The sequence below is a fragment of the Cricetulus griseus genome, chromosome 2 (genome assembly GCF_003668045.3).
Source record: "Cricetulus griseus strain 17A/GY chromosome 2, alternate assembly CriGri-PICRH-1.0, whole genome shotgun sequence".
NCBI classification, from domain to species: domain Eukaryota; kingdom Metazoa; phylum Chordata; class Mammalia; order Rodentia; family Cricetidae; genus Cricetulus; species Cricetulus griseus.
In genome coordinates this window covers 235,459,980-235,485,694 of record NC_048595.1, presented here as the reverse complement: position 1 = coordinate 235,485,694, position 25,715 = coordinate 235,459,980, and the positions used below count along the sequence as shown (strand labels likewise).

General features: G+C 38.4%; 1 protein-coding gene across 1 annotated transcript in view; it reads left to right on the top strand.

Annotated features, from left to right (window-relative positions):
• Sntg1 (syntrophin gamma 1) overlaps nt 1-25,715 on the top strand; it is a 302,539-nt gene that overhangs the window by 173,733 nt on the left and 103,091 nt on the right. The window contains exon 13 of the mRNA XM_035438749.1: nt 16,274-16,345. Within this exon, the coding sequence (XP_035294640.1) occupies nt 16,274-16,345 (72 nt within the window). The remainder of the gene's footprint in view (nt 1-16,273; nt 16,346-25,715) is intronic.

Here is a 25,715-nt window from a genome sequence, read left to right as displayed (position 1 = left end):
TAGTCTCTACATGGTGGGAGATGCTTGACTGAAGTTTTATCTGAAGTTCTGGACAGGGTGTAATAAGAAGGTATACCATTTTAGTTTAGCTAGCTAGTCTGGAGTTGTCTAGAGCATTATAGTCCCAAACTGGTTTTAGGGTGGTATTTGCTAATACAAAGACATCAGGTTGAAACAAGTGGAATCGATGAAGTAGGGCCCCATCTTCTATCTGGAGAGTTTAAAGATTGCTGTTAGGAAATTTTTTGTTCACTGTGGAAGACTTAAACATATTTAATATCAGCATAGAAGGTTTAACTTCCATAGGTAAACATACAGGGAAAGGTAACAAAAAGGATGAAATTAAGTGTGAGGAATAGATTTAAGACAATAGTATTCCTAGACTTTGTATTCTTCTGTCTTATACCAATGGCCTTTTGATATGAGACAGAAACTCTGAATTTTATTTTTAACAACATGTATGAATTTGGAGAAGGAGGGCCAAGTCCATCTCCAAAGCCAGGTTTGATTTTTATGTGAATTGGGACTGTGATTGTGCTGGGAAGTAAGAAGATATAAGTTTAATATAAATATTTTACCATATGTAAGATTATTTTTTGTAAGATCCTTCTTTCTGGATAGCTACCCTCTCTTCTTTAGGCATTGTTACGATAAATCTTTTTGCCAAATGCCGCCTGAGCCCCACTGCCATGTTTGAGCTTTACGCCAGTCACCTGCCCGAGTTAGGCCCAAATGAATACACAGAAACTTTTATTAGGTTCAAAGCTGCTTGGCCAATAACTACGATTCCACATCTGCTAGCTCAGTCTTAATATCATAAATCTATATATGTTATAAGACTTATTTTATTGGACACCTTATTGGCGTCCCTCCTTGCTGGTGGATCACATCCTGCCGCTGGAGGAGGAAGGGGAAAAAGGGACCCTTCCTGTTTCTCCTTGACTTAAATATGAGTCTCCTTGCTATGTCACTTCCTGCCTGGATCAGCACTTCTTTACTACATTTCCCAGAATCCTCTTTGACTCCTAGTCCCATCTACTTGCTGTCTCATTGGCCAAACAGTATTTTAACAATCAATAAGATAAACATACACAGTACATTCCCCATCAAGGCATCTACAAGTTTGGTGTCTTTTGGCTATTGGAGATGGATTTTTTTTCTGTTTTTCTGTAAGGACAAGAACAAAACACCCTCCACCTTTGTAAGGTCTCTATACAACTCATGGGATGTACCTTGGTGGATGACCTATCATTTCTCCTCATCAAGATGTTTCTCCTGTTCAAACGGTATAGTGGGAAATTAACAATATGGAGCCAAGTGGATATATAAGGGTATTTAATAGGGAAAAGCCTTACTTACAGAGCAACCTAGCCTGTTGGCATGGCAGCAGTCTGTACGCAAGCCGAAAAGTGAAACCGAAAGAGAGACGCAATCTCCTTCAAGTCTCGCTCTCGTCACCCTGACCACGACTTCGCAAACATGGTCAGGCACACCTGAAGCCAGCCCCTAAGTAGGAGTGGCTACAGCTTCCCCTACAATTCCCCTTTTAGTCTAAAAGAGGATTAAAACTTAACATTGTAAAGTATCCAAAATTAACAATCATAAAGGTAAAATATAAGAAGATACAATCTGCTTATGTCACATCCTAGCTGTCTATTTTAACTAAACCCTAAAGTCATCTGAGAGAGGTAATCAAGCCTGAACACTTTGTTCCAATCCCAACAATAAACGATAGGAAGCTATCCCTAACTAGGTATATACACTATCCTAAGTGACAACAATGGGGGAAGGGGGCGTAGTATCCTCCAAGTTACTTCCTGCTGAAATGGGATGGCAATAGCCTTGTGGTGTCCTGTAGGAAGAAAATGTTAGTATAGTGAAACTCTTGAATGAATTGTATCCAGTCCATGTTAGATGGGATTCACTTGATTGAAGATCTCACTTGAAATTCTCAACTTGATTGAAGTCAGTATCCAAAGCTTTGGGAAGAGTGTCCGTTGAAATGGAGCAAGTTGTATCCAGTGCAGTCAAGGAGGTATGGCCATTTTCTTTCCAGGGTGTCCAGGGATTGGTGTCAGGCAGGTCTTCATAGGCTGTGTGGGACTCAAACATAAACAGTTAGCAGAGAAATGTTTGCTTGTGTATGTACACATGCTGGGGAATGCAACCATGGGAGCATAACAATTATGACAGGCTGTACACCTTGAGAGAAAGATCCAAGAAAGACAAAGACAGTCCCCAAATTCTTCTTTTATTCTGTATTACATCAGTTGGCTTCTTGATACAACACAGAAACACTAAAGTTTAGTTAAATAACATGCTTGGATTTTAGAGGAGGAAAGCCAAATACACCTCTAAATCCAGCATTGGTTTAATTGAATAGGGACTAGGAAATGAAGAGAAATAGAGTTCTCTGAGAGACAGCTGTAAAGTTTACCATATGGCACGTTCCTTTTGTTTCATGGTTATAGCTACATTTTCTTCTTAAGCATCTACCCATGTAGTGTTCTTTGCCTTCTGGAGATGAGTTTTCCTGTGAAGATAAAAGCAAAACACTTCCCTTTCCTTTGGGGGGTTTCTATTTAGTTTATGAGATATATCTTAGTAGAATACCTGTCATTTGTCCTCGTCGAGAGGTTTTTCCTTTTCCACTCCAATCTTGATCAACTTGATGGTATCCAAAGTTTTTCTTCTCCTGTAGAAACCAATACAAAACCCCTACCCCAATAAAACACATATCCTGGTTTCCATACAGAGGTTAGTACATCTTTGAAGTATACCGGCTGATTCAGTTCAGCAGTTTTCTCCGAAGTCCAGTGTTTTTCTGCAGCTGTTTGTCCTTTCTCATTGGCATTAAGAAAGTTTAGTGTTAATAAAGCATTATGCAACCTATGTTTGGGGGGTTTAGTCTTCCAAGCTTGTTTGTTGAGCATCTCCTTAAGTGTCCTATTAGATCTCGGGAACCACTGCTTGTCCTGTAGGATTGTATGGTATACAAGTAACATGCTTTATGTTATAATATTTGAAAATTTTTTCTAATTTTGTAGAGACATACACTGGAGCATTGTCAGTTTTTATTTGTGCAGGTATACCCATAACTGCCATCACCTCTAGCAGGTGTGTAATAACAGAATCAGCTTTTTCAGAGTTAAGAGCAGTAGTCCATTGGAACCCTGAGAATGTGTCTATAGTATGATGCACATATTTCAAACTTCCAAACTCTGCAAAGTGAAAGACATCCATCTGCCAAACCTCATTTCTCCGAATGCCCTTAGGATTGCAACCTGCTGGCAATGGAGTTTGATTATAATAAGAACAAGTAGGACAGTTTCTCACTATCTCCTTGGCCTGTTGCCAAGTGATGGAGAAGTCCTTTTTCAAACCTTTGCTATTTACATGATGTTTCTTATGAAATTCTGAGGCTTCTAGCACACTTCCAATTAATAAACGATCAGTCTCATCATTGCCTTGTGCTAGTGGGCCTGGCAGACCCGTATGGGATCTGATATGTGTAATTTATATAGTATTACTTCTGTTTCTGATAGTTTCCTGTAATTGTAAAAACAGAGAAGTTAATTCTGTATTATCAGGAATGAATTCTGCAGTCTCAATATATAACACGACTCTCTCTGCATATTGAGAATCAGTAACTATATTAAGAGGTTCTGTAAAATCCATAAGCACCATGAGAATTGCATATAATTCTGCCTTCTGTATAGATGTATATGGACTTTGAACTACTTTACTTACCTCACTTGCTTTATAACTTGCCTTTCCTGATTTGTTGGCATCAGTGTAGAAGGTAAGAACTTCAGAAATGGGAGTTTGTCTTACAATACGTGGAAGAATCCAGGCTGTCTTTTTTATGAATTTCTATCAGTTTTGAAATAGTTGTTGCTAATTGTCCCCAAAAAGTCAGTAAGAGCTATTTGTCAATATTCATTATCTTTCCACAAGGAGGAAATTTCTTCATTAGTTAAAGGTACTATAATTTCTGCTGGATCTTTCTGAGTCAGTTGACGAAGTCTTAATTTTTCCTTTAAAATCAAATCAGAAAACATTTCTATATATGTCTTTAACTTTTTATTCTGTTTATGTGGCAGAAATATCCATTCCAATATAGTGTCTTCCCTTTGCATCAGAATTCCAGAAGGGTATTCTCTGGATGGCAAGATAACTAGAATACAGTCTAAATTAAGGTTTATCCGATCTACGTGTGCAACCAATATTCTGTTTTCTGCCCATTGTAACTCTTTTTCTGCCTCAGCAGATAATATTCTCGGACTGTTTAGGTCCTTATCACTTTAAGGGCCAATTTTAAATGCTTTAAGTCATGTCATTCTATACCAATAATCGTTTGTAATTGAGAAATTTCCCCTAATAATTTCTGAAGAGAATAAGAGTTTGATAACGATCTCTCCTAATTTGTACCTTTTGAGGTCTGATTCTCTGTAAGTCTATCTTGTAACCTAAACAGTTAATAGAATCTCCTCTTTGTATCTTTTCTGGGGCAATCTGTAATCCCCAACGAGGCAGAACTTCCTTCACCATTTCAAACACACGTTCCAAAGTTTCTTTATTGGAATCAGATATAAGAATGTCATCCATGTAATGATAAACCAGAGATTGTGAAAATTTCTTACGAATTATTTCCAAAGGTTGCTGTACAAAGTGATGACACAAAGTAGGACTATTTAGCATTCCTTGAGGCAAAACTCTCCACTGATAACTCCTAACTGGCTGTGAATTATTAAGAGTTGGTACAGTAAATGCAAATTTTTCTCTATCATTTTCCTGTAACGGTATTGTGAATAAACAGTCTTTTAGATCAATGACTATGATAGGCCATCCTTTAGGTATTAAGGAAGGTAATGGAATTCCAGGTTGCAGAGAGCTCATTGGTTGAATTACCTTATTTATGCCTCTCAGGTCTGTCAGTATTCTCCACTTACCTGACTTCTTTTTGATAACAAACAGGAGAATTCCAAGGACTGGTAGATTCCTCTATATGTCCAGCGTCTAGCTGTTCCTGTACTAACTTTTCTAAAGCCTCTAGCTTCTCAGAGGTCATAGGCCATTGTCCTACCCAAACTGGTTCATCTGTAAGCAACTTCAATGGCAGGGCCTTTGGCTCCCCTGAAGGACCATCATTTGTACCTAGTTTCTGTACAGCATGGATGGTTTGTAAATGTTTTCCATAGCGTCTTACCAGATCTTTCCTACTATCTAAAGAGTGTACATAATTTGTATGTGGCATTGGAGGAATATTAATCTGAGTATTCTGTTGCTGTAAGAGATCACAACCCCAGAGATTTAGAGCTATATCTGCCATGTATGGTTTCAGTGTCCCTTTCTGTCCTTCCGGTCCAATGCAGACCACCAAGTTAACACTCTGTCAAACTCTAGATAGAGTTCTAATTCCTAAAAATTGTACATTTGCCTCTCTCAGAGACCATTTCTGAGGCCAAGATTTTTGGGTATTAATAGTTACATCTGTCCCAGTGTCTACTAAGCCAGAAATAACTTTATTATTAATTTTCACTTTCAACCGAGGTCTTTTATCATTAATAGAAGCCTGCCAAAATTTGCGTTTTTCATTTTGTCTATTCACATTTGATTCTTCATCACTATTCAAACTACCATCTGGAGTAGTATCATTTTTCACAATAGGCAAAGAACTATCAATTGGTCCTGTGAGAGATTGTCTCCCACTGCTACTGGGAATGACCCAACCTTTCTCAATGTGGGAGCCTTCTTGAGTCCCACCTCGGGGTTTGTCGACCTTAATGGATTTCCTTGTATATTCCTGGTCGATCTACATTCATTGGTCCAATGTCTGCCCTTACTACATCTTCTACACAATCCAGAAGGCAGTGGCCTTCCATATGAGGCATTATTAAAATTCATTTGTCTACAATTTCTCTTAGTATGTCGCATTTTACCACAGTTGAAACATCTAGGGTCCTGGTTCCTTTGTGGTCTCCAGGGGAAGGCTCTTCCTACCCAAGGTTCTGGTTCATAGTAGTAGTAACCTCTAGCCTCTTGGTACCTATATTGACCTCTGTAAGGTGCTTCTCCTTGCAAAGCCCTTACATCCTCACCTCTAGAACTTTTAATTTCCTGTCGCCATTTTAAACCTTTGGAGATGGCTTCTCCTACCCAAGATCCAGTATCTTGCACATTATAGTCAATGTTGGCTGCATACAAACCCATTTTTCTAGTGGAGCTGATCTGATCTTTAAAGGCAAAAGTATTCTTTTGCATATTGGGTTTGCATTTTCATAAGCTATTGTATATATAATTGGTTGCCTTCTTTCTGGATCTGTTACCTGTAATTCTACTGCCCTAGTTAACCTTTGTAAGAAGTCCTGGAACTGTTCTGTAGGTCCCTCTTCTATTCTGGTATAAGCTTCTAGGCATTCCCCTCCTGGCTCACAAACCTTATCCCAGGCATTTAATGCTGCTTTCCTGCATAGAGACAGTATATCGTCTGAACCTGTGGGTCAGCATAAATACCCTGACCAAGAAGTTTATCTAGAGGGGCTTCAAAACCTTCCTTTATGCCCTGACGCTCAAGGAGCTTTGCCTCTTCCCTTACTAACACCTTCCACTGGATTTGGCATGAATTCTCAAGTACGGCTGCTACCAATCTTTCCCAATCTGTGGGTATCACCCTGTTAAAGGTTGCCCATGTATGTAATAGCTGTTTTACGTATGGGCTATGGAGATCATATGAGACAACTGATTCTTTAATAGTCTTAAGATCCTTCAGCTGTATATGTTGCGGTTCATCAGCTATCCGTCCATGAGGGTGTTTCTTAGAAGCTGGCTTTTCTACCACGGTAGCTGGGTACACTAATGGTGTACAAGTAACAACCTTAGAAGAATAGTCATGATACCTTGGTGGAGTAGGTGCCTGGGATTGGAGTAATTCTACTTCTGAGACATCCCAATGATCTTTAAGCCTAGTCATGATATCATTTTGAAAAGTTTCAATCTCCTTAATCATAAAAGATTCCAAGCATGTTAGTGAATCTGTACATTGCTCTAACTGCTCATCTACATGTTTTTCTAGGTCTTTAATACGATCATCCTTAGGCAGCATCTGGATGGCATGGAAACTGCCTTCTAGGTATTGGAGTCTGAATTCGAGGTCATGATTTGCTGATTTTGAGTTGTCAGCAATTGACCATATGACCTATGTAATCTGTCAGCCCTGTACTGCAAATTATCTTCCAAACATTCAAATCTAGACTCAAATTTCTGATCTGCTTCCTTGGATGCTTCAATAATTGATTGAATGGCATTGTCCAATTCTTCAACCCTATCCTAAGTATTTTGCATCTTTGCATCTAGTTTCTGAGTCACAGAGCCTATCTGAGTTTCTAGCTGGCTACAGATATTCTTTAGCTCATCATGGTCTTCTGACAGCCTAGCCTCTAAGGCCTCAGACATGGAGGATCTCTCTGTTTATCTTATCATAAATATGCTGCATCTCATCAGACAGCTCTGACTTTAGTGTCTTGGACACAGAGCCAAGATCATCATCCAATTTCTGTTCCACTTGCTGCACAATTGTGGTCTGACCTAATCTGTTCTCCAAAATCTCACTGCATAAAGCTGTTATTTCCTGTAAGTAGGTGGTGAGGTTATCCTTATCCCTATTCCTGAGTCCTCTGGCTAGTAATATTATTTGTACCAGCAGGCTAACTGTCATTACGGCATATAGGCCGGTAATTGACAGATTGGCATCCTCCTCAAACAGTGAATTCACATTATAAGCAAAAATATTACCAATTTTAGCAAATGATAAATATTCCACCATAATTTTACCTGATTTCTACTCCAGATGCAGTGAATATATTTGACCAGCAGGTAGCACAGGTTTCCAGTTAGTCCACGGTGTTTGGCAAGCAGTGGAGAGAGGTCACAAAAGCGGTTGTGCTTATCTTAGAGAGTAAATGGCCTTGCATCTGCAACCATTGAAACAGATGTGGCTTTACTACAGCTGCAGCCAGGGGAAGCCTCTGCTGAAAGCCGAGGCCTACCTCGACTCTAGGCAGCTAGAAACTGTCTCCGAGCTGGGTGGATGGTTCTGAGAAGCTCAGCTGCAGTGGGTCGGCTGCTAGCACCTGTGGAGAGAGGGCGCTTTCCGGGCCTAGGCCGCAGGCCCGGTGGAACCCATAGCCTGTCCCAAATGGAGTGTAGGTTTCCAATACCCCACTCCTGACACCAGATATAGTGTCAGGGGAATTACCAATACGGAACCAAGTGGAAATATAAGGGTATTTAATAGGGAAAAGTTTTACTTACAGAGCGACCTAGCCAGCTGACATGGCAGGGGTCTGTAAGCAAGCCCAAAAGAGAAACCGAAAGAGAGATGCAGTCCCATGCAAGTATCACTCAACGTCACCCTGACCACGCCCTCGAAAGCATGATCAGGCACACCTGTAGCCAGCCCCTAAGTAGGCGTGGCTACAGCTTCCCCTACAAAACTGGATTTTGATAAACTTTGATGGATGTTCTGCTGGGTTGGTCAAGTGACCCCACCAACATTCAGGTTTGGGAGCTGGGTGCCAGATGTGGATGCATGGATCAAGATTACAGAACTAAACTCAATATAGGTTAATATAATTTTATTCAGGGAGAAGGCACTTACATAAGAAACAGATGATGGCCATATATTTCTGCTCCAAGGATCTACCAGGCTGCTCTCTGTGGCTCAGCCAAAAGCAAGAGAGAGCCACCTGTGTCCCTGACCCCAGACTTAAAACTACGCTCCGACACATAACATCCACACCTGTGGTGGTCAGTGCTACAGGTGTGGGCAGAGTGGATATCTCACTACAGCCTTGCTTCGGAAACATGTACCTTATAGAGAAGTAACAAACAATAAATATTAATTGAGATTCCAGCACCCACAAAGTGCAGAGGTGACCTGCTTTGGCCCCTGCCTTGGGCCCAACTTCTGCCTGCCCACTCTGGGAACTCCTGCTCAGGGGTCTGAGGGCAGGTCGACTCAACTCCTAAGACTCCAAGCAACCCAGAGTCTGATGACATCTCTGCACCAGTCCTGCTCTCACCCACCTGGAGAACGAGTACCTCAGACGTGTCTGCACCCACCTTGAGACCCATCAGAGTATCAGAGCCAATTGCACCCACCTGAAGAGAACACTGGACCCATACATACCAGGAAAGGAAGTGAAACTAACTGTACCCACTGGAAGAAGAGATGGGAAGACGACAATATAAGAACACATCCAACAACAGTAAAACCAATATGACACCACCAGAGTCTAGGGACTCTATGCCAACAAGACATGAATATCCCAACACAGAAGAAGCAGAAGAGAGCACCCTTAAAACCAACTTCATGCAAATGATAGAGATCCTGAGAGAGGAAATCAGAATCCTTCAGAAAAATGGAAGAAAAGATGCAAGAAATCAAGGAAAGCCAAAAATGCCAAGAAAATACAATTAAACAGCTGAAGGAAACAGTTCAGGACCTGAAAACTGAAATAGAGAAAATAAAGAAAACACAAACTGAGGGAATGCTGGAAGTGGAAAAGCTGAGTAAACAATCAGGAACAACAGATGCAAGCATAACCAACAGAATACAAGAAATGGAAGACAGAATCTTGGACGTTGAAGATAAACTAGAGGAAAAAAATCAGCAAGCAAAGAAAATCTTAACAAATCCATAACACTAAATATCCAGGAAATATGGGACACCGTGAAAAGACCAAACATAAGGATAATAGGTATAGAAGAAGGAGAAGAAACCCAACTCAAAGGTGCAGAAAACATATTCAACAAAATCATAGAAGGAAACTCTCCCAATCTAAAGAAAGACTTGCCAATGAAAGTACAAGAAGCCAACAGACCTCCAAATAGAGTGGGCCACAAAAAAGTCCCCTCATCACATGATAATTAAAACACCAAATGTACAGAATAAGGAAAGAATATTAACAGCAGCAAAGAAAAAAGGCCAAGTAACATATAAAGGCAAACCTATCAGAATTACACCTGACTTCTCCAAGGAAACTCTGAAAGCCAGAAGGACCTGGATAGATATTCTACCAAATCTGAGACAACATGGATGTCAGCCTAGACTACTATACCCAGCAAAGCTTTCAATCACTATAATGGAGAAAACAAGATATTCCACGACAAAACCAGATTTAAACAATATGTAACCACTAATCCAGCCCTACAGAAAGTATTGGAAGGAAAACTCCAACCTAAGGAAATTAACTACACTCACAAAAACATGGGCAATAGATAATCCCACTTTATCAAAACCCAAAATAAAAAGCAGGGTAAAAACACATGCAATACCACTACCAACATCAGATCAAAAACAAACAAGAACACTCAAAGGACCTTAATTTCCCTCAATATTAATGGTCTTAACTCGCCTATAAAAAGACACAGGCTAACAGATGAGATGTGAAGACAGAATCCATCCTTCTGCTGCATACAAGAAACACACCTCGAATTCAAAGACAGGCATTGCCTCAGAGTAAAGGGTTGGGATAAGATACTCTAATCAAATGGGCCCAAGAAATGAACTGGGGTAGCTATCCTAGTATCTAACAAGTTAGACTTCAAACTAAAATCAATCAAACGAGATGAAGAAGGTCATTTCATATTCATCACAGAAAAAAATCCATCAGGAAGAAGTTTCCATTCTAAACCTCTATGCCCCAAATATAAAGGCACCAACATTCGTAAAAGAAACATTATTAAAACTCAAATCATTACACAAAGAAACCCTGTCTCGAAAAACAAAACAAAACAAAAAAACTCAAATCACAAATAAGACCTCACACAATTATAATGGGAGACTTCAACACCCCACTATCACCACTGGACAGGACCACCAGACAGCAGTCATCAAAAGTCTCCCAACGAAAAAAAGCCTTGGCCCAGATGGCTTCAGTGCAGAATTCTACCAGAAATTCAAAGAAGAGCTAATAACAATACTCCTCAAATTGTTCCACACAATAGAAACAGAAGGGACATTGCCAAACTCTTTTTACGAGGCTACAATAACCTTGATATCCAAGTCAAACAAAGATAGAACCATGAACGAGAACTACTGAACAATATCCCTCATGAACATTGATGCAAAAATTCTTGATAAAATACTGGCACATAGAATACAAGAAAACATCAGAGAAATCATCCATCCCGATCAAGTAGGCTTCATCCTAGGGATACAAGGATGGTTCAACACACGAAAATCCATCAATGTAATACACCATATAGATAGACTGAGGGAAAAAACCACATGATCATCTCACTAGATGCTGAAAAAGGCTTTGACAAAATACAATACCCCTTCATGGTAAAGGTCTTGGAGAAATCAGGGATAAGAGGAACATATCCCAACATAATAAAAGCAATATACACCAAGCCAGCAGCCAATATCAAATTAAATGGAGAGAAATTCAATGCAATTCCTCTAAAATCAGGGATAAAACAAGGCTGTCCACTCTCTCCATACCTCTTCAATATTGTCCTTGAAGTCCTAGCTAGAGCAATAAGACAACAATGGGAGATCAAGGGAATACAAATCAGAAAGGAAGAAGTCAAACTCTCACCATTTGCAGATGATATGATAGTCTACATAAGTGACCCGAAAAACTCTACCAGGGAACTCCTACAGCTGATAAACACCTTCAGCAAAGTGGCAGGATACAAGATTAACTCAAAAAAATCTGTAGCCCTACTTACTATATACCGATGACACATTGGTGGAGAAAGAAATCAGAGAAACATCACACTTTACAATAGCCACAAACAACATAAAATACCTTGGGTAACAGTAACGAAAAGGTGAAAGACCTATACCTTAAGAATTTTGAGTCTCTAAAGAAATAATTTAAAGAGGATACCAGAAAATGGAAAGATTTCCCATGCTCTTGGATAGGTATAATCAACATAGCAAAAATGTCAATCTTTCCAAAAGCAATCTACAGATTCAATGCAATCCCCATCAAAATCCCAACACAATTCTTCACAGACCTTGAAAGAACAATTTTCAACTTTATATGGATAGCCAAAACAACCCTGTACAACAAAGGAACTTCTGGAGGCACCACCATCCCTGACTTCAAGCTCTATTACAGAGCTATAGTCCTGAAAACAGCTTGGTATTGGCACAAAAATAGACAGGTAGACCAATGGAATAGAGATGAAAACCCTGAAATTAACCCACACACCTAAGAACAACTCATTTTTGACAAACAACCAAAATTTATATGCTGGAACAATTAAAACATCTTCAACAAACTGTGCTGGCATAACTGGTTGCAGACATGTAGAAGACTGCAGATAGACCCAAGCCTATCACCATGCACAAAACTTAAATCAAAATGTGTCAAAGACCTCAACATACATCCAGCCACACTGAACCTATTAGAAGACAAAGTAGGAATTACCCTTGAATTAATTGGTACAGGAGACTGCCTCCTGCACATAACACCAGTAGCACAGACACTGAGATCAACAATTGATAATTGGGACCTCCTGAAACTGAGAAGCTTCTGTAACGCAAAGGACACAGTCAGCAAGACAAAATGGCAGTCCACAGACTGGGGAAAGATATTCACCAACCCCACATCTGACAGAGGGCTGATCTCAAAATATACAGAGAACTCGAGAAGCTAGTTTCCAAAACACCAAACAATCCAATTAAATAGTGAGGTACAGAACTAAATAGACAATTCTCAATAGAGGAATCTAAAATGGCTGAAAGACAAAAAAGAAAGTGTTCAACATCCTTAGCCATCAGGGAAATGCAAATCAAAACAACTCTGAGATACTATCTTACTCCTGTCAGAATGGCCAAAACCAAAAACACCAATGACAGTTTATGCTGGAGAGGATGTGGAGAAAGGGGAACACTTCTCCACTGCTGGTTGGAGTGCCAACTTGTACAGCCACTTTGGAAATCAGTATGGCAACTCCTTAAGAAAATGGGAATGAGTCTACCACAAGATCCAGCAATTCCACTCTTAGGCATACACCCAAAAGAAGCACATTCATACAATGAAATCTGTTCAGTGATGTTCATAGCAGCACTATTTGTAATAGCCAGAAACTAGTAGCAGCCTAGATGCCCCTCATCTGAAGAATGGATAGAGAAAATGTGGTACATTTACCCAATGGAGTACTACTCAGTGGGAAAAAAGGCAATGGAATCTTGAAATTTGCAGGAAAATGGATGGAACTCTAAGAAACCATTCTGAGCGAGGTAACCCAATCACAAAAAGACCAACATAGTATGTACTCATTCATATGTGGAGTTTAGACATAGAGTAAAGGATTACCAGCCTACAATCCACACTGCCAGAGAAACTAGTAAACAAGGAGGAACCTAAGAGAGACATACATGGTCCCCTGGAGAAGGGGAAAGTGTCAAGATCCCCTGAGCAAATGAGGAGCAGGAGAAGAGTGGGGAGGAATCTAGGAGAATAAGAGGGGAGAAGAGTGATGCAGAGTACATGAAGGGGCAGAAAGGTTGAGTCAGGGGAAGAATTGAAGATAACAAGAATGGAGATACCATAATAGAGGGAGACATTTTAGGTTCACAGAGAAATCAGGCACCAGGGAAATGTCTGGAGATCTACAAAGTTGACACCAGCTAACAATCTAAGCAACAGATTAAATGCCCTCCTTGGATGGTGAGATTAATGACTAACTTATATGCCACCTGATAGCCTCATCCAACAGCTGGTGGAAGTAGAAGCAGACACCCACAACTAATCACTGAACTGAACTGGAATCCAGATGCAGACGAGTGAAGAGCAAAGGGGTCCAGACCAGGCTGGTGTAGCCTACATAAACAGCTGACCTGAACATCAGGGAAGTCTTACTCCCCAGACTGATAGCTGGGATACCAGCATGGGACTGATCCAGACCCTAAGAACATGGGTTTCAGTGAGGAAACCTCAGAAATCTACAGGACCTCCTATAGAAGTTCAGTACTTATCCCTAGCATAGGTGTGGACTTTGGGAGCCCATTCCACATAGAGGAATACTCCCTGAGCCAAGACACGGGGGTGGGCCTCGGCCCTATCCCAAAGGATATGAGAGAATCTGATGCCCCCCATAGAAGGCCTCACCACCCAGGGGGAACAGAAAGAATATGTGATAGGTAAGGTTTTAGTTGGGGGGGGGGGTGGTAGGGGAAGATGGGAGGGAGAATGGAACTGGGATTGTCATGTAAAATGATATTGTTTCTAATTCAAATAAAAAATCTGTAAAATAAATAAATTAATATTGACTATAAACACAAAATTTCGTGCTGCCCAAATACAAGCTTAATAGTATAAACGATCTCAGAGTTTTAAAGTCTGAATCATTATTTTTATTGTTTATGCCTGCACAAAGTTCATAATACTAGAAAAATGTTTATATGTCTTGCTACAGTCCTACCCTGAATAATTTCTTCTGCTTGGAGAGATAAAATATTTCAAAAATAAAGAGAGCTATCTTTACAGATGTGTTGACATCTTCCAAATATCTTTGAAAAATAATTTTGGGATGCTTTTAAATATTAATAACTTATTTTAACTTATTTTAAAGTTATTGAAATCAATGTTAATATCTTATGTCCTTCTCTGCATCACACTAAGGGAAATGCATATTTAGTACTTTTGTACTTAAGAAGAACCTCCGAGTTCCAGCCTTTGTGTTCTCTCATGGTCCAGGCAACAGGCTAGACAGCAAGCAGATAGGACTGACTCAAAGGATCTGAGGGTGAAGAAAATTAATCAGCTCACCCACATATTCCTTTCATTGCTCTTTATTCTTAAAAAATTTTCCCAATTCCACCAGGCTTCCAGTTCATATACACAATAAAGATACAATTATCAATTCTCTTGCAATAGCAAGGATATGGGGTATGCATATCTCTCAGGTCCAATAATGCAAAAAAATGATCTTGCCAAAAGTAGGCACCTCACTTTTCAGAGGATGAATGACTTGTAAAATATCTTGGCAAAACTTAATAGATGGGGAAAGGTGAAATTGAGTAAGGGGCTATGATTTCTAAGAAGGGAAAAAGAATGTTAGTATGCAAAACTACATTTATGTGGTTAGTTAAACTAGAAGTTTATAATTGATAAATGTATAAAAAAGGAAGAAAACACAGCATTGCTGTGCACTCTCTGAGCATTTTCTTCTGCTTCCTTGGTCCCTGGGAAGACAGTAGCCATGACAGGCAGCACACCCTGTGGAAAGGAAATGGGTGGCTTTTGATCCACACTAGCATATTTTCCAGATGTAAGTAAATTCTCCCAGAACTAGACGAAAGGGAAAGGTTGTGAAACTGGAGGCTGCTGTTTCCAGCCACAGGCAAAGTGGTGGGCATTCATAACACTAACAACCCAGTGAGAAGTAATTTATTTCTCTAGGGCTGATTAAGTGATCTCATGCTTTTTCTTGAACCTTAGGTTTAAAGGCAAAAACATTTAGTTTCCTAGATTAAGATCTTATATCAGTAGTACTGAGGTGGAGGTGAGCACTTGTTAAGCTTGTTAAGGCACAGAAGGGGCCAGTAAGCTGCTCTCTCCTGAGTCAGTTCTGTTACAGAAATCGGGGCCACCCAGCTATGCTTATTAATGAGGGCAAACATGCCCTGTCTCCTACTCAGTGCCTGTCTTTTGAGGCTTTAATGTGGTCTATTTGCAAGGCTTCTCTCCTTGTCAGATGTGCTGCCATAAGAGATAATTGTAAGGAGCTAGCTTCTAAGTTATATAGATTTAAATATGAGCAAAGCTTTCCTTGACTGTGTGAATACTTTCACATCAGGTCTCCATGGGGTAGGTTATCCACTCTACCAGTACAAAAGAGAGTTGTGTCCAATAATTGATTAATTCACTGCTGTGGTTTGGGTGGATGAAGGCCACCATGGAAACGGGGAAACACTATGGTTTCACAAGGGTTTTATAGGGCTGACAGCCACTATTCAAGAGACAGGTATGCCCAAAGCTTTGCAAATAGGGTTTCCTTCAGTAGGATACATGATGATGATACTTATGGGTTAGCCTGGTGACTGACAACATAAAAGGTGTTTTTGAAAATAGGAAGACAAATGGTGATAAATTTTGAATAAACCCAATTGGTGTAGAAGGAACTTTATATGAAATGAACTCCATCACATTGGAAAGAATAAAGAAACACATCTGTGAATATGTCATTATCCAGGGGAGAAGAACTGCATTGCTAGAGCAAACTAATTGTTACTTCTTCTCTTTTAAAGGTGACTACCTGGGATTGGACACGTGCAGAGAAAACTTTCTCTATATGTGAGACCATGTGCAAGGTTCTCAAGGTATGTGTAACTGGGACAGGAGTTTTATTTTCATGTATCCTGCAGCATCGGGGTCTGAGATCATGAATAGTCCATGAATACAAGTAATGGATAAATAAAGAAACTATGAAGAGAAAAGTAAAATGAGAAATGAAGGAGGGAAACAGGGACCTATAAAAACAAACAGGCACTCAGAAAATAAGTCTTGGAAATTAGAAAACGTGAAAATAAATATAGAAAATACTTAGTTGTTTTTGGATCAGATAATTACTGTACCATAGTACAGTTCATTTCTGTCTGACACAAAGAGCTCTCACAATATCAAGTCATCAAGAATTCTGAAAAATAATTGAAATGACTTACACAATCTACAGGAAGAATTAAAGTGGGCTATTTGGAAGAACCATCAATTCGAGTTTTCTTTTCAAATTTTTACCATGCAGGATTAATGTCTACTATGTGATGTTATGGAAAATATTGCACATAGAAATGTATTTTCTATAGAAAGACATGATACTGACATGAAGCAAACATAAATTTTCTTCATTTCACAGTTTAATTTTAGTTATCAAATAAACACAGGTATTTTTAAGTTATCAAGAGTAATTTATGACTAGAAACATTTGCATTCCTTTCTAGTAACATATCTGGTGTGCTGGCACATTCCTTTAATCTCAACACAGAGGAGACAGAGGCAAGTGAATCCCTGTGAATTTGAAGCCAGTTTTGTCTACATAGCAAGTTATATGTCATCCAGGGCTATTAAGTGAGACCATACTTAAAAACTGAACTATTCAAATAATGTACAGATTATTTTCATTGTTAGTCACCCTACTGTGGTATAACATAGTTTGAAGCATTGCTGAATCTCTTAAGTGTGCTCAGGGACCATTTCTCCTATCACCTTCCTCTTTGTACTTCTCAGTCTCTGCTAACAGCCATTCAGTTCTGTTCTCTTATGTGACCACATAGGACACAGAATCTGCAGCGTTTGGCTAGTGTGCCTGTCTTATTTCATTTGGTATAATACCTTCCAGTTCCACCCATTTTTTTTCAAAATTTTTACTTAATTTTCCCTTTTCCATTTAAATTAGAAACAAACTTGTTTTACATGTCAATCCCAGTTCCCTCTCTCTACCCTGCCCTCCCACTGACCCCCATCCCATCCCCTTTCTGCTCCCCAGGGAGGGTAGGGTCTTAAAAGTCAGTCACATCATTTGGAGCAGGGCCTAGGCCCTCCCTGTGTGTCTAGGCTGAGAGAGTATCCCTCTATGTGGAGTGGGCTCCCAAAGTCCATTCGTGCACTAGGGATAAATAGTGATCCACTACTATTTTGCCCAGGCCTCCTAACTGTCATCCTCTTTCAATACGAACAGTTTTCTAGTCAAGTCTTAAAAGTCTCCTTTACACAGAATAATGTCATCTGCAAATAAATATATTTTTATATCTTCTTTACACCTTCTCATTTGTATTTGTGTTTGTTTCCTTTACCTTGTTCTAGCTATGACTGTCAGGACTATGTTGAATAGAGGAGATAGTTAATACCTCTGTATTGCTCTTGATGTTTGTGGAAATGTGTGGAGGTTTTATAGATTTAATGTAATGTTAACTATAGGGATTCTTTTAAATATAGATTTTGCTATGTTTAGATGTTTTCTTTCATCCAGACATTTAACATAAAGATATGTTGGACTTGGTCTAAAACCTTTTCTGAATCTTTGGAAATGACGATGTGATTTCTGTTCTTGAGTCCATTTATGTAAATTTTAAAATGTATTAATTTACATATTTTGATGTATTGCTGTATTAAGCCAACTTGATCTTGGTGAAGAACCTACATTTTAATAATTTTTGATATTGTAATATAGTTACATCATATTCTCCTTTCCCCACCTTGTCCTTTTATAAATTCCTTGACACTTGTACTTTACATACTGGTCAGTCCCTATACTTTTACATTTACAGGTTTGAGTCTCCTTGAAATTCCCACATACAAATTAGCATGTCTATTGTTGTCCTTGTTTATTGAGTCTTTATGATGTGGTCTCTGAATTCAGCTTGCAAGTGTTTGGCTGAAATTTTTGAATATGTGATTTCATTGGGACATTGGTTAATCATTTTATTTACTATTATATCTTTATCTGGTTATAGTAACAGGACTATACTAGATCATAAACATTTGGTATTTTCTTTCTTTCCCTACTTTATGCAACAGCTTCAGAAAATTTGTGTTATTTTTTCATTAAAGGTCTAATGAAGTTCACTATAGAATGTACCTGGGCCTAGGCTTTGTCTAGCTGATTGTTGCTATAAAACTCTTTAATTTTTTTAATTTATTCATTTAATTTAGAAACAATCTTATTTTACATCTCAATCCCAGTTCCCTCTCCCTCCCATCCTCCCATGCCTCCCAACCCCCCAATCCCACCACCCACCCATTCCCCAAGGACAGTGAGGCCTTCCATGGGGGGATCATCAATGTCTGTCACATCATTTGGAGGAGGGCCTCTCCAAGAGTATCTCTCCATAGGGAATGGGCTTCCATTCACTAGGGATAAATACTGGTTCCACTTTCAGAGGTCCCATGGCCTGCCCAGGTCTCCTATCTGGCACCCACATTCTGAGGGCTTGGTTTGGTTCAATGCTGGCTCCCAAGCTTTATAACTGGGGTCATTTGGTCAGGTCAGCTGTTTCTGTGGGTTTCTCCAACATGGGCTTGACCCCTTTGCTCGTCCCTCCTCCCTCTCTCCAACTGGTTTCCAGGAGTATGGCTCATTGCTTAGGTGTGGGTGCCTGTTTCTGCTTCTATCAGCACTGGATGAAAGCTCTAGGATGGCAATTAAGGTAGTCATCAAACAATAGATGTCTTTAAATAGTTTATATCATCTTCTTTTAAATATCATAGGTTATATACATTTAGTAAATTATTCATTTATCTTAGACTTTCCAGTTTAGTATAATAGAAAATTTACATATTTTATGTAACCTAATGATTTTGTGAGTCCAATTGGTATCTGTCTTTTATATGAATGTTTTTTGTTGTTTTGTTTTGTTTTTGTTTATCGAGACAGGGTTTGTCTGTATTGCTTTGGAGGTTGTCCTGGAACTTGCTCTGTAGACCAGACTGGTCTCAAATTCACAGAGATCCACCTGCCTCTGCCTCCTGAGGGCTTGCATTAAAGGCGTGCACCACCAATGCCCACCCTATATAAATGTATTTTTGAGACAGAGTTCCACTCTGTGCCTCTGGTTGTCCTGGAACTCATTATGCAAATGAGGGTAGCTACAAATGCAACAAAATACATCTGCTTCTGCCTCCCAAGTGCTAGATTTAAAGGCATGAACCCCCACACCTGACAATTTTATTAATATTTATTTTTAGCATCTTAATTAAGTATATGGGATGTGTATACACATGAATTGCACATAAATGCAAATAGTGCTCACACAGGCCAGAGATGTCGATTCCCCTTGATCTGTGGTTACAAGAATTTGTAAGCTACCTGATGTGGGTGCTCAGAATCAAATTCAGTTCCTTGGAAAGAGCAATATGTACTCTTAATCACTGAGCCTTCTCTCCAGTCCTATTTTTTTCTGTCTACTAATTTTGTATTTGTGATTCCTTTTCTAGAGCAATAGACCCACCTCATTGTACTAGAATACTGGTATGTTGTCCTTTCGTTTTCTTTTGATTCTAGGATTTGTTTTTTTTTTCCTTCTTGATTTCTTCAAGCTCCCATTCATCACCCAATAGCATGCTATTTAATCACCATGGTCCTGTTTTTTGTTTGTTTGTTATTTGTTTTTATTAATTTGTAGATTCATTTCACTGCAATCAGAGAGACTACAGTGTACTTTTAATTTTCTTACTTCTTGGTGCCCTAATATATGACCTATTTTAGAGAAAGTTCTGTGTACTTATGAGAACAATGTGTATTCCATAGGTTTGGATGTAACATTCTGTAGATTTCTGTTAAGACTATTGGAACAGTTGCATCAGTTAATTCAAATACTTCCCTATTTCTTTTGAATCCAGAAGAACTGTTGGTTGGTGTCAGTGGGGTATTGAAGTGGTCCATTTTAATTTTGTTCTAGTGTTAATCTATGATTCACATCTGGAAGTATTTGTCCCATGAAATTGAATGCACTTTTGTCTGGGATATATTATTATGAAATGGTGATACCTTCTTGATAAACTATTTTCTGAATTCAGGTTGCTTTCTGTGTGAATTTGCTTAGAATACCTTTATACATTTTAATGTTAATGTAATGTTTGTCTGTTGTGATGAGGCAAATTTCTTGAAAGCAAAAAAAAAAATATGGTTCTTGAAAACAACAAACCAAACAAAATGGTCTCTGACTATTGACTCTATCAAGGCTTTGTCTTTTGATTGCAAAAATTCAGATGATAATTATACAGAGTTATTTTTTAAAGGTGTGTGTTGATTTCTGTCCCTTTTCAGTGTTCTGTTTCTATTCTTTTGTTTTGCATTATTCTAGCATAATTATTCTTTTCTGTGGATTGTTAAATGAATTATTTTTATTTCATATGAATGATTCATTGAAACAGCTTCTTATGTCTGGCTTAGAGGCCATAAATTCAATTTTTTAAAACAATTTTTTATCACAAGGAGTTTTTGTTTAATTTTGCAATATACTTTTGCTGAGTGTAGTAGCCTAAGTTCATGGCTGTTGTCTCTGAAAACTTGTAATTCATCTTCCTAGTCCATTTTGGCTTTTAAAATTTCACTTGAGTGATCTGGTTTTATTCTAGTGAGCTTGTCTTTATGTGACTGTGTGTTCCTTTCTTGTTATTTTTAAATATGTTTTACAATATATTTCTTCGTTTTCTGTATTTAGTGAACATTTGTCTGACCTTGTTTGCTAGGTTTCCTGAATGCACCCCAAATCTAGATTCGTATCTCCTTTTCCTATACTGGAAAATTTTTTGTTATGATTCTTTTGAAATATTACTTATGCTTGTAATCTTCAGACTTGATCTTTTCAGAATCTATATTTCAGAATCTAGAGATACACTCCATGTCTTGTCTAGCATCATGTTTCAACAGAATTAGTAATCCAAGAAAGGAAAAATGGTCTGAAGTATAAATATTCTACAAAAGACAGTAGAAGCATATAGATAATTGTCTTGGGAGTGGTGGGTGGTGATGGAGGCTGAGGGAGAGACATCCTTTCCTTGATGCTTGTTTTGCAGTTAAGTAGGTGTGCATTCTCTCTGTGTCTATCTGTATATCTCTTTCCTTTCTCTACATCTTTATCTTTGCCTCTATATGTCTATCCTTTTCTTCTTTTTATTTTTTCTGTTTGTTCTCATGTTATTATCCCTGCTGATCTTTCTTTCTTTCATCCTCTCTCTTTCAATAGTAGGTATTGTGTAGCGTGGTAGGTGAATTTCATATATTTGTCATCTCTTGTTTGGAGCCGTTTGTTGTATTTTTCCAAGACATTCTCAAAGACCCAATGTACCAATTCAATATCATTTTTGGAAAAAACTTTTCATTGACCTACACACTACCTTGCAATCCCCTTTCATGCTTCTTCCCTCATCTTCCTTCTATTTGAATGCTTATCCAGACATACCTATGCTCCTAAATCAGAAGAGAGTCCTTCTTAACCCACGCAAGCATGTCTCAGGAATGGTGTATGGTAACTGAAGGATCCAGTCTCCTTGCCTCATTAGGAAGTTAATATGCATTGGACAATGCAATAACATTGTCCAATGTTCAGAATAAAAGTCACTCACCAACACAATAGAGCTTAAAAACAAGTACTCTCTTGGCCTTTCCCTAAATACAATGACTCCCTGGCTAGCATTATGTTTGATTTGCCATAAATCAATGCTGTGTCTTTTGCCCACCTAATTCAAGGCAGATTCCAACTACATTTGGAGAAATGCCATCAAAGATTACTGCTTACTCCAGTAATTTGAATAAAATGTTGTAATAGAAACATTAATAATCCCACATAAATATCATAAATTGTGAAGTAAATAAACAATTTAAAATAACTGATATTCCACAATAATTTTCTGCTTAGTGAATATTTGAGTGGGAAATACCAGAAGATATTTTGGATGAAGAATAATTCTAGAAAATGGTTGTGTGGTAAAATCAATCTCAAGCATCTGCTCCTTGGAAATGAAATTATTTGAAATCCTCTATGCAACTTAAATTAATTAATATCTGTTGGAAATCTTCCTATGATCTTTTTAGCATTAATACTTTGGAACTTCAGTTAAAATAAAATTTCTAATTTACAAATACAATATCATATACACTCTTAGAAACACCTGACCTTCAAATCCTATAATATTTTGTAAGTTAAATTTCAGTTTTAACATTAAGGAAAACCACCTGCATTCTCTTTCCGAATACATTATCCATTACAAAATAAGACAGATACATGGATCTATTGAAACATCATTAAAATTTATTCAGAATAATTTATCAAAATGACAAGTCACAGTTTTTATGCTGTGTCCTTCCTCTATCATTGATCAAATTAATTTTACTGTTGTTAATATTACTCTCTATCCACCTCGCTACTTAGGATCTATGAATTTTCAAGAATAGAATAGCTGTTCTACTACATATCAACATCCTTAGAGGAAGAAAAGTGCAGATCACAGCTGTGTCAAGGCTTCATGCTACTGCTGCATATGAGAAACACTGATTTTCCATGTGTTGTGCTATCCTTACCAGCTGTGTTACTTATACTGTTTTATAGGAATAAATATTTTCTTTAGAAAAAACACATGAAATTGAATCATAAAGTTCTAATAATGAAGTACTTCATATTGGCTTGTTTTTCCTTTCTTTTGGATTAGGGAAAATTTAGATTTGTATTATATAGGCAAAATAGTGTCTTAAGCTTTAAAAATCAAAAGTATTTCCATTTGCACACTATTTTTAAATTCTACCTCAGGGAATATATACATCCACTTTGTTCTTCTCAAAACTTATAATTCACTTTATATATTTTTTCTGTCTCAACCTCAAGATCAGAATACCAGAATGTATTCCACTCCCAGTGAATAAATTATTTATAGAATTCTTATTTGTATGTCTCTCTCTCTCTCTGTGTGTGTGTGTGTGTGTGTGTGTGTGTGTGTGTGTGTGTATTTGTCTGTGTATGTCTCTGTGTGCATATCTCTCTCTATGCATCTTTGTGTATTTTGTACAAATGTATTAGATTTTGTGATACACAATACGTTTTTTGAAATACATTTTACTAAAACATTGAATAATATTAAATTTACACAGCCTTTGCAAATTTGGAAACAAACTCTGTAAAATAATAGGTGTCTTAGTTACTTTTCTATTGTTATGATAAATTACTATGAATAAGGCAATATAGAAAAAGATAACATTTGTTATATTGTTTTAGAGTTCATGATGGCACAGGAAAGCAACAGAAACATATGAGAAGTCACTTCTTTATCCACAAACAGAAGGCAGAGAGGACACTGGGAATGGCATGATTTGCTTTTGAAATTTGAAAGCTCAACCCCAGGGACTCAGCATATCCAACAAAAACATACTTTTATGTTCTTGCCACATAATTCCACACACTCTTCAAACACATGACACAAATTGGGGGCATCTTATTCAAACCACAGTAGAAGCCATGGATTTCATAGATAACTGCTATGAATATAGATATGGTGATCTGTTTCTTGAAGACTTATTTTTGTTCTGTTAGTGTGCTGACATAGAGTTTTTTATTATACACTAAATGTCATTTTTCAGAGTATTTTCTTAGCACAAATTCTGTAAAAGCTAGCTGAGAGAAAAACTGGTGACCCAGTAATAGCATGTACAAATGTCAGGTGGCCTAGGTTAGAATTCTGGCATTTGTAGTAACCACAGCATTTAAAAAATTATTTCCATCTTCTTTTTAAAATTTTTATTCATTTTACATACAAACAACAGTTCCCACTCCCTCTCCTTCTCTCCTCTCCTCCCATGTGGTGTGAACTAAGCCTGTAATATCAAGTTGAGGAAGTACCAATTGCCTCCACCCTACATCAAAGCTGAGCAAATTATTGCACCATAGGGAATGAGCTCCAAAAATCCAGTTCATGCATCATGAATAAATCATGATCCCACTGCCAGGGGTCCCACAGACCCATATTCAGAGGGCCTAGTTATGTCCCATGCAGGAACCCCTAGCTGTAAGTCCAGAGTCCCTGAGCTCCCAGTAGTTCAGGTTGGCTGTCTGATCGTGACACCTCTTGCTCAAGAATCCTACCTTGCTGTCTCTGACTGGACTCCAGAAACTCAGCCTATTTCTTTCCTGTGGATCTCTGCATCTGCTTCCATCAGATACTAGATAAAGATTCTATGATGACAATTAGAGTAGTCACCAATATGATTACAGGAGAAGACTGGATCAGACACCCTCTCCACTATTGCTAGGAGTTTTATCTGGGGTCAAACTTATGGATTCCTGGTGATTTCCCTAGCAACAGGTTTCTCACTAACCATGTACTACCTACCTCTATCAAGATGTCTCATTGGTTTTCTTTTCTGTCTCTCCCCAACTCAACCATAGGGATCCCTCATGTTTACATTCCCCATTGCCTACCCTATACTCTCCTGCCCCTGTTTTCAAAGGAGATCTTATCTATTTCTCCTTCCTAGGTCTATCCATGTGTGTACATGTTAGGGTCCCCCATGTTACGTATCTTCTGATTGGCTGTGGACTTTAGCTTAGTTATGCTTTGTTTCACATCTAATATTAACTTATGAGTGAGTACATACCTTGTCTTTGTGGCTCGGTGTTACCTCACTCATGAAGATTTTTTCTAGTTCTTTCCTTTTGCCTACACTTTTCATGTTGTTTTTTCATCATTGAGAAATACTGCATTGTGTGCATGTTCCACATATTTCTTACCCATTCTTTGTTTGATGGGCATTTAAGTTGTCTCCAGGTTCTGAGTATTCCAAATAATTCTGCTATGAACATAGTTGACCAAGTTCTTTGCGGTATGATTCACCATTTTTGGGGTATATGACCAAGAGAGGTAGTGCTGGGTCTTGAGGTAGATTGAGTCCCAGTTTTCAGAGAAACCACTATACTGATTTCCAAAGTTTGCACGCCTACCAGCAATGGAGGTGAGTTCCCCTTACTCCATATTCTATCCAAAATAGGCTGTCATTAGTGTTTTTGATCTTAGCCATTGTGACAGGTGTATGATGGTATCTTTTTTTCCTATTTTTTAATTTAAATTAGAAACAAGTTTGTTTTACATGACAATCCCAGTTCCCTCTAACTCCCCTCCTCCCCTGCCCCTAGCTAACCCCCATCCCATCCCCTTTCTGCTTCCCAGGGAAGGTGAGGTCTTCCATGGGGGATCTTCAAAGTCAGC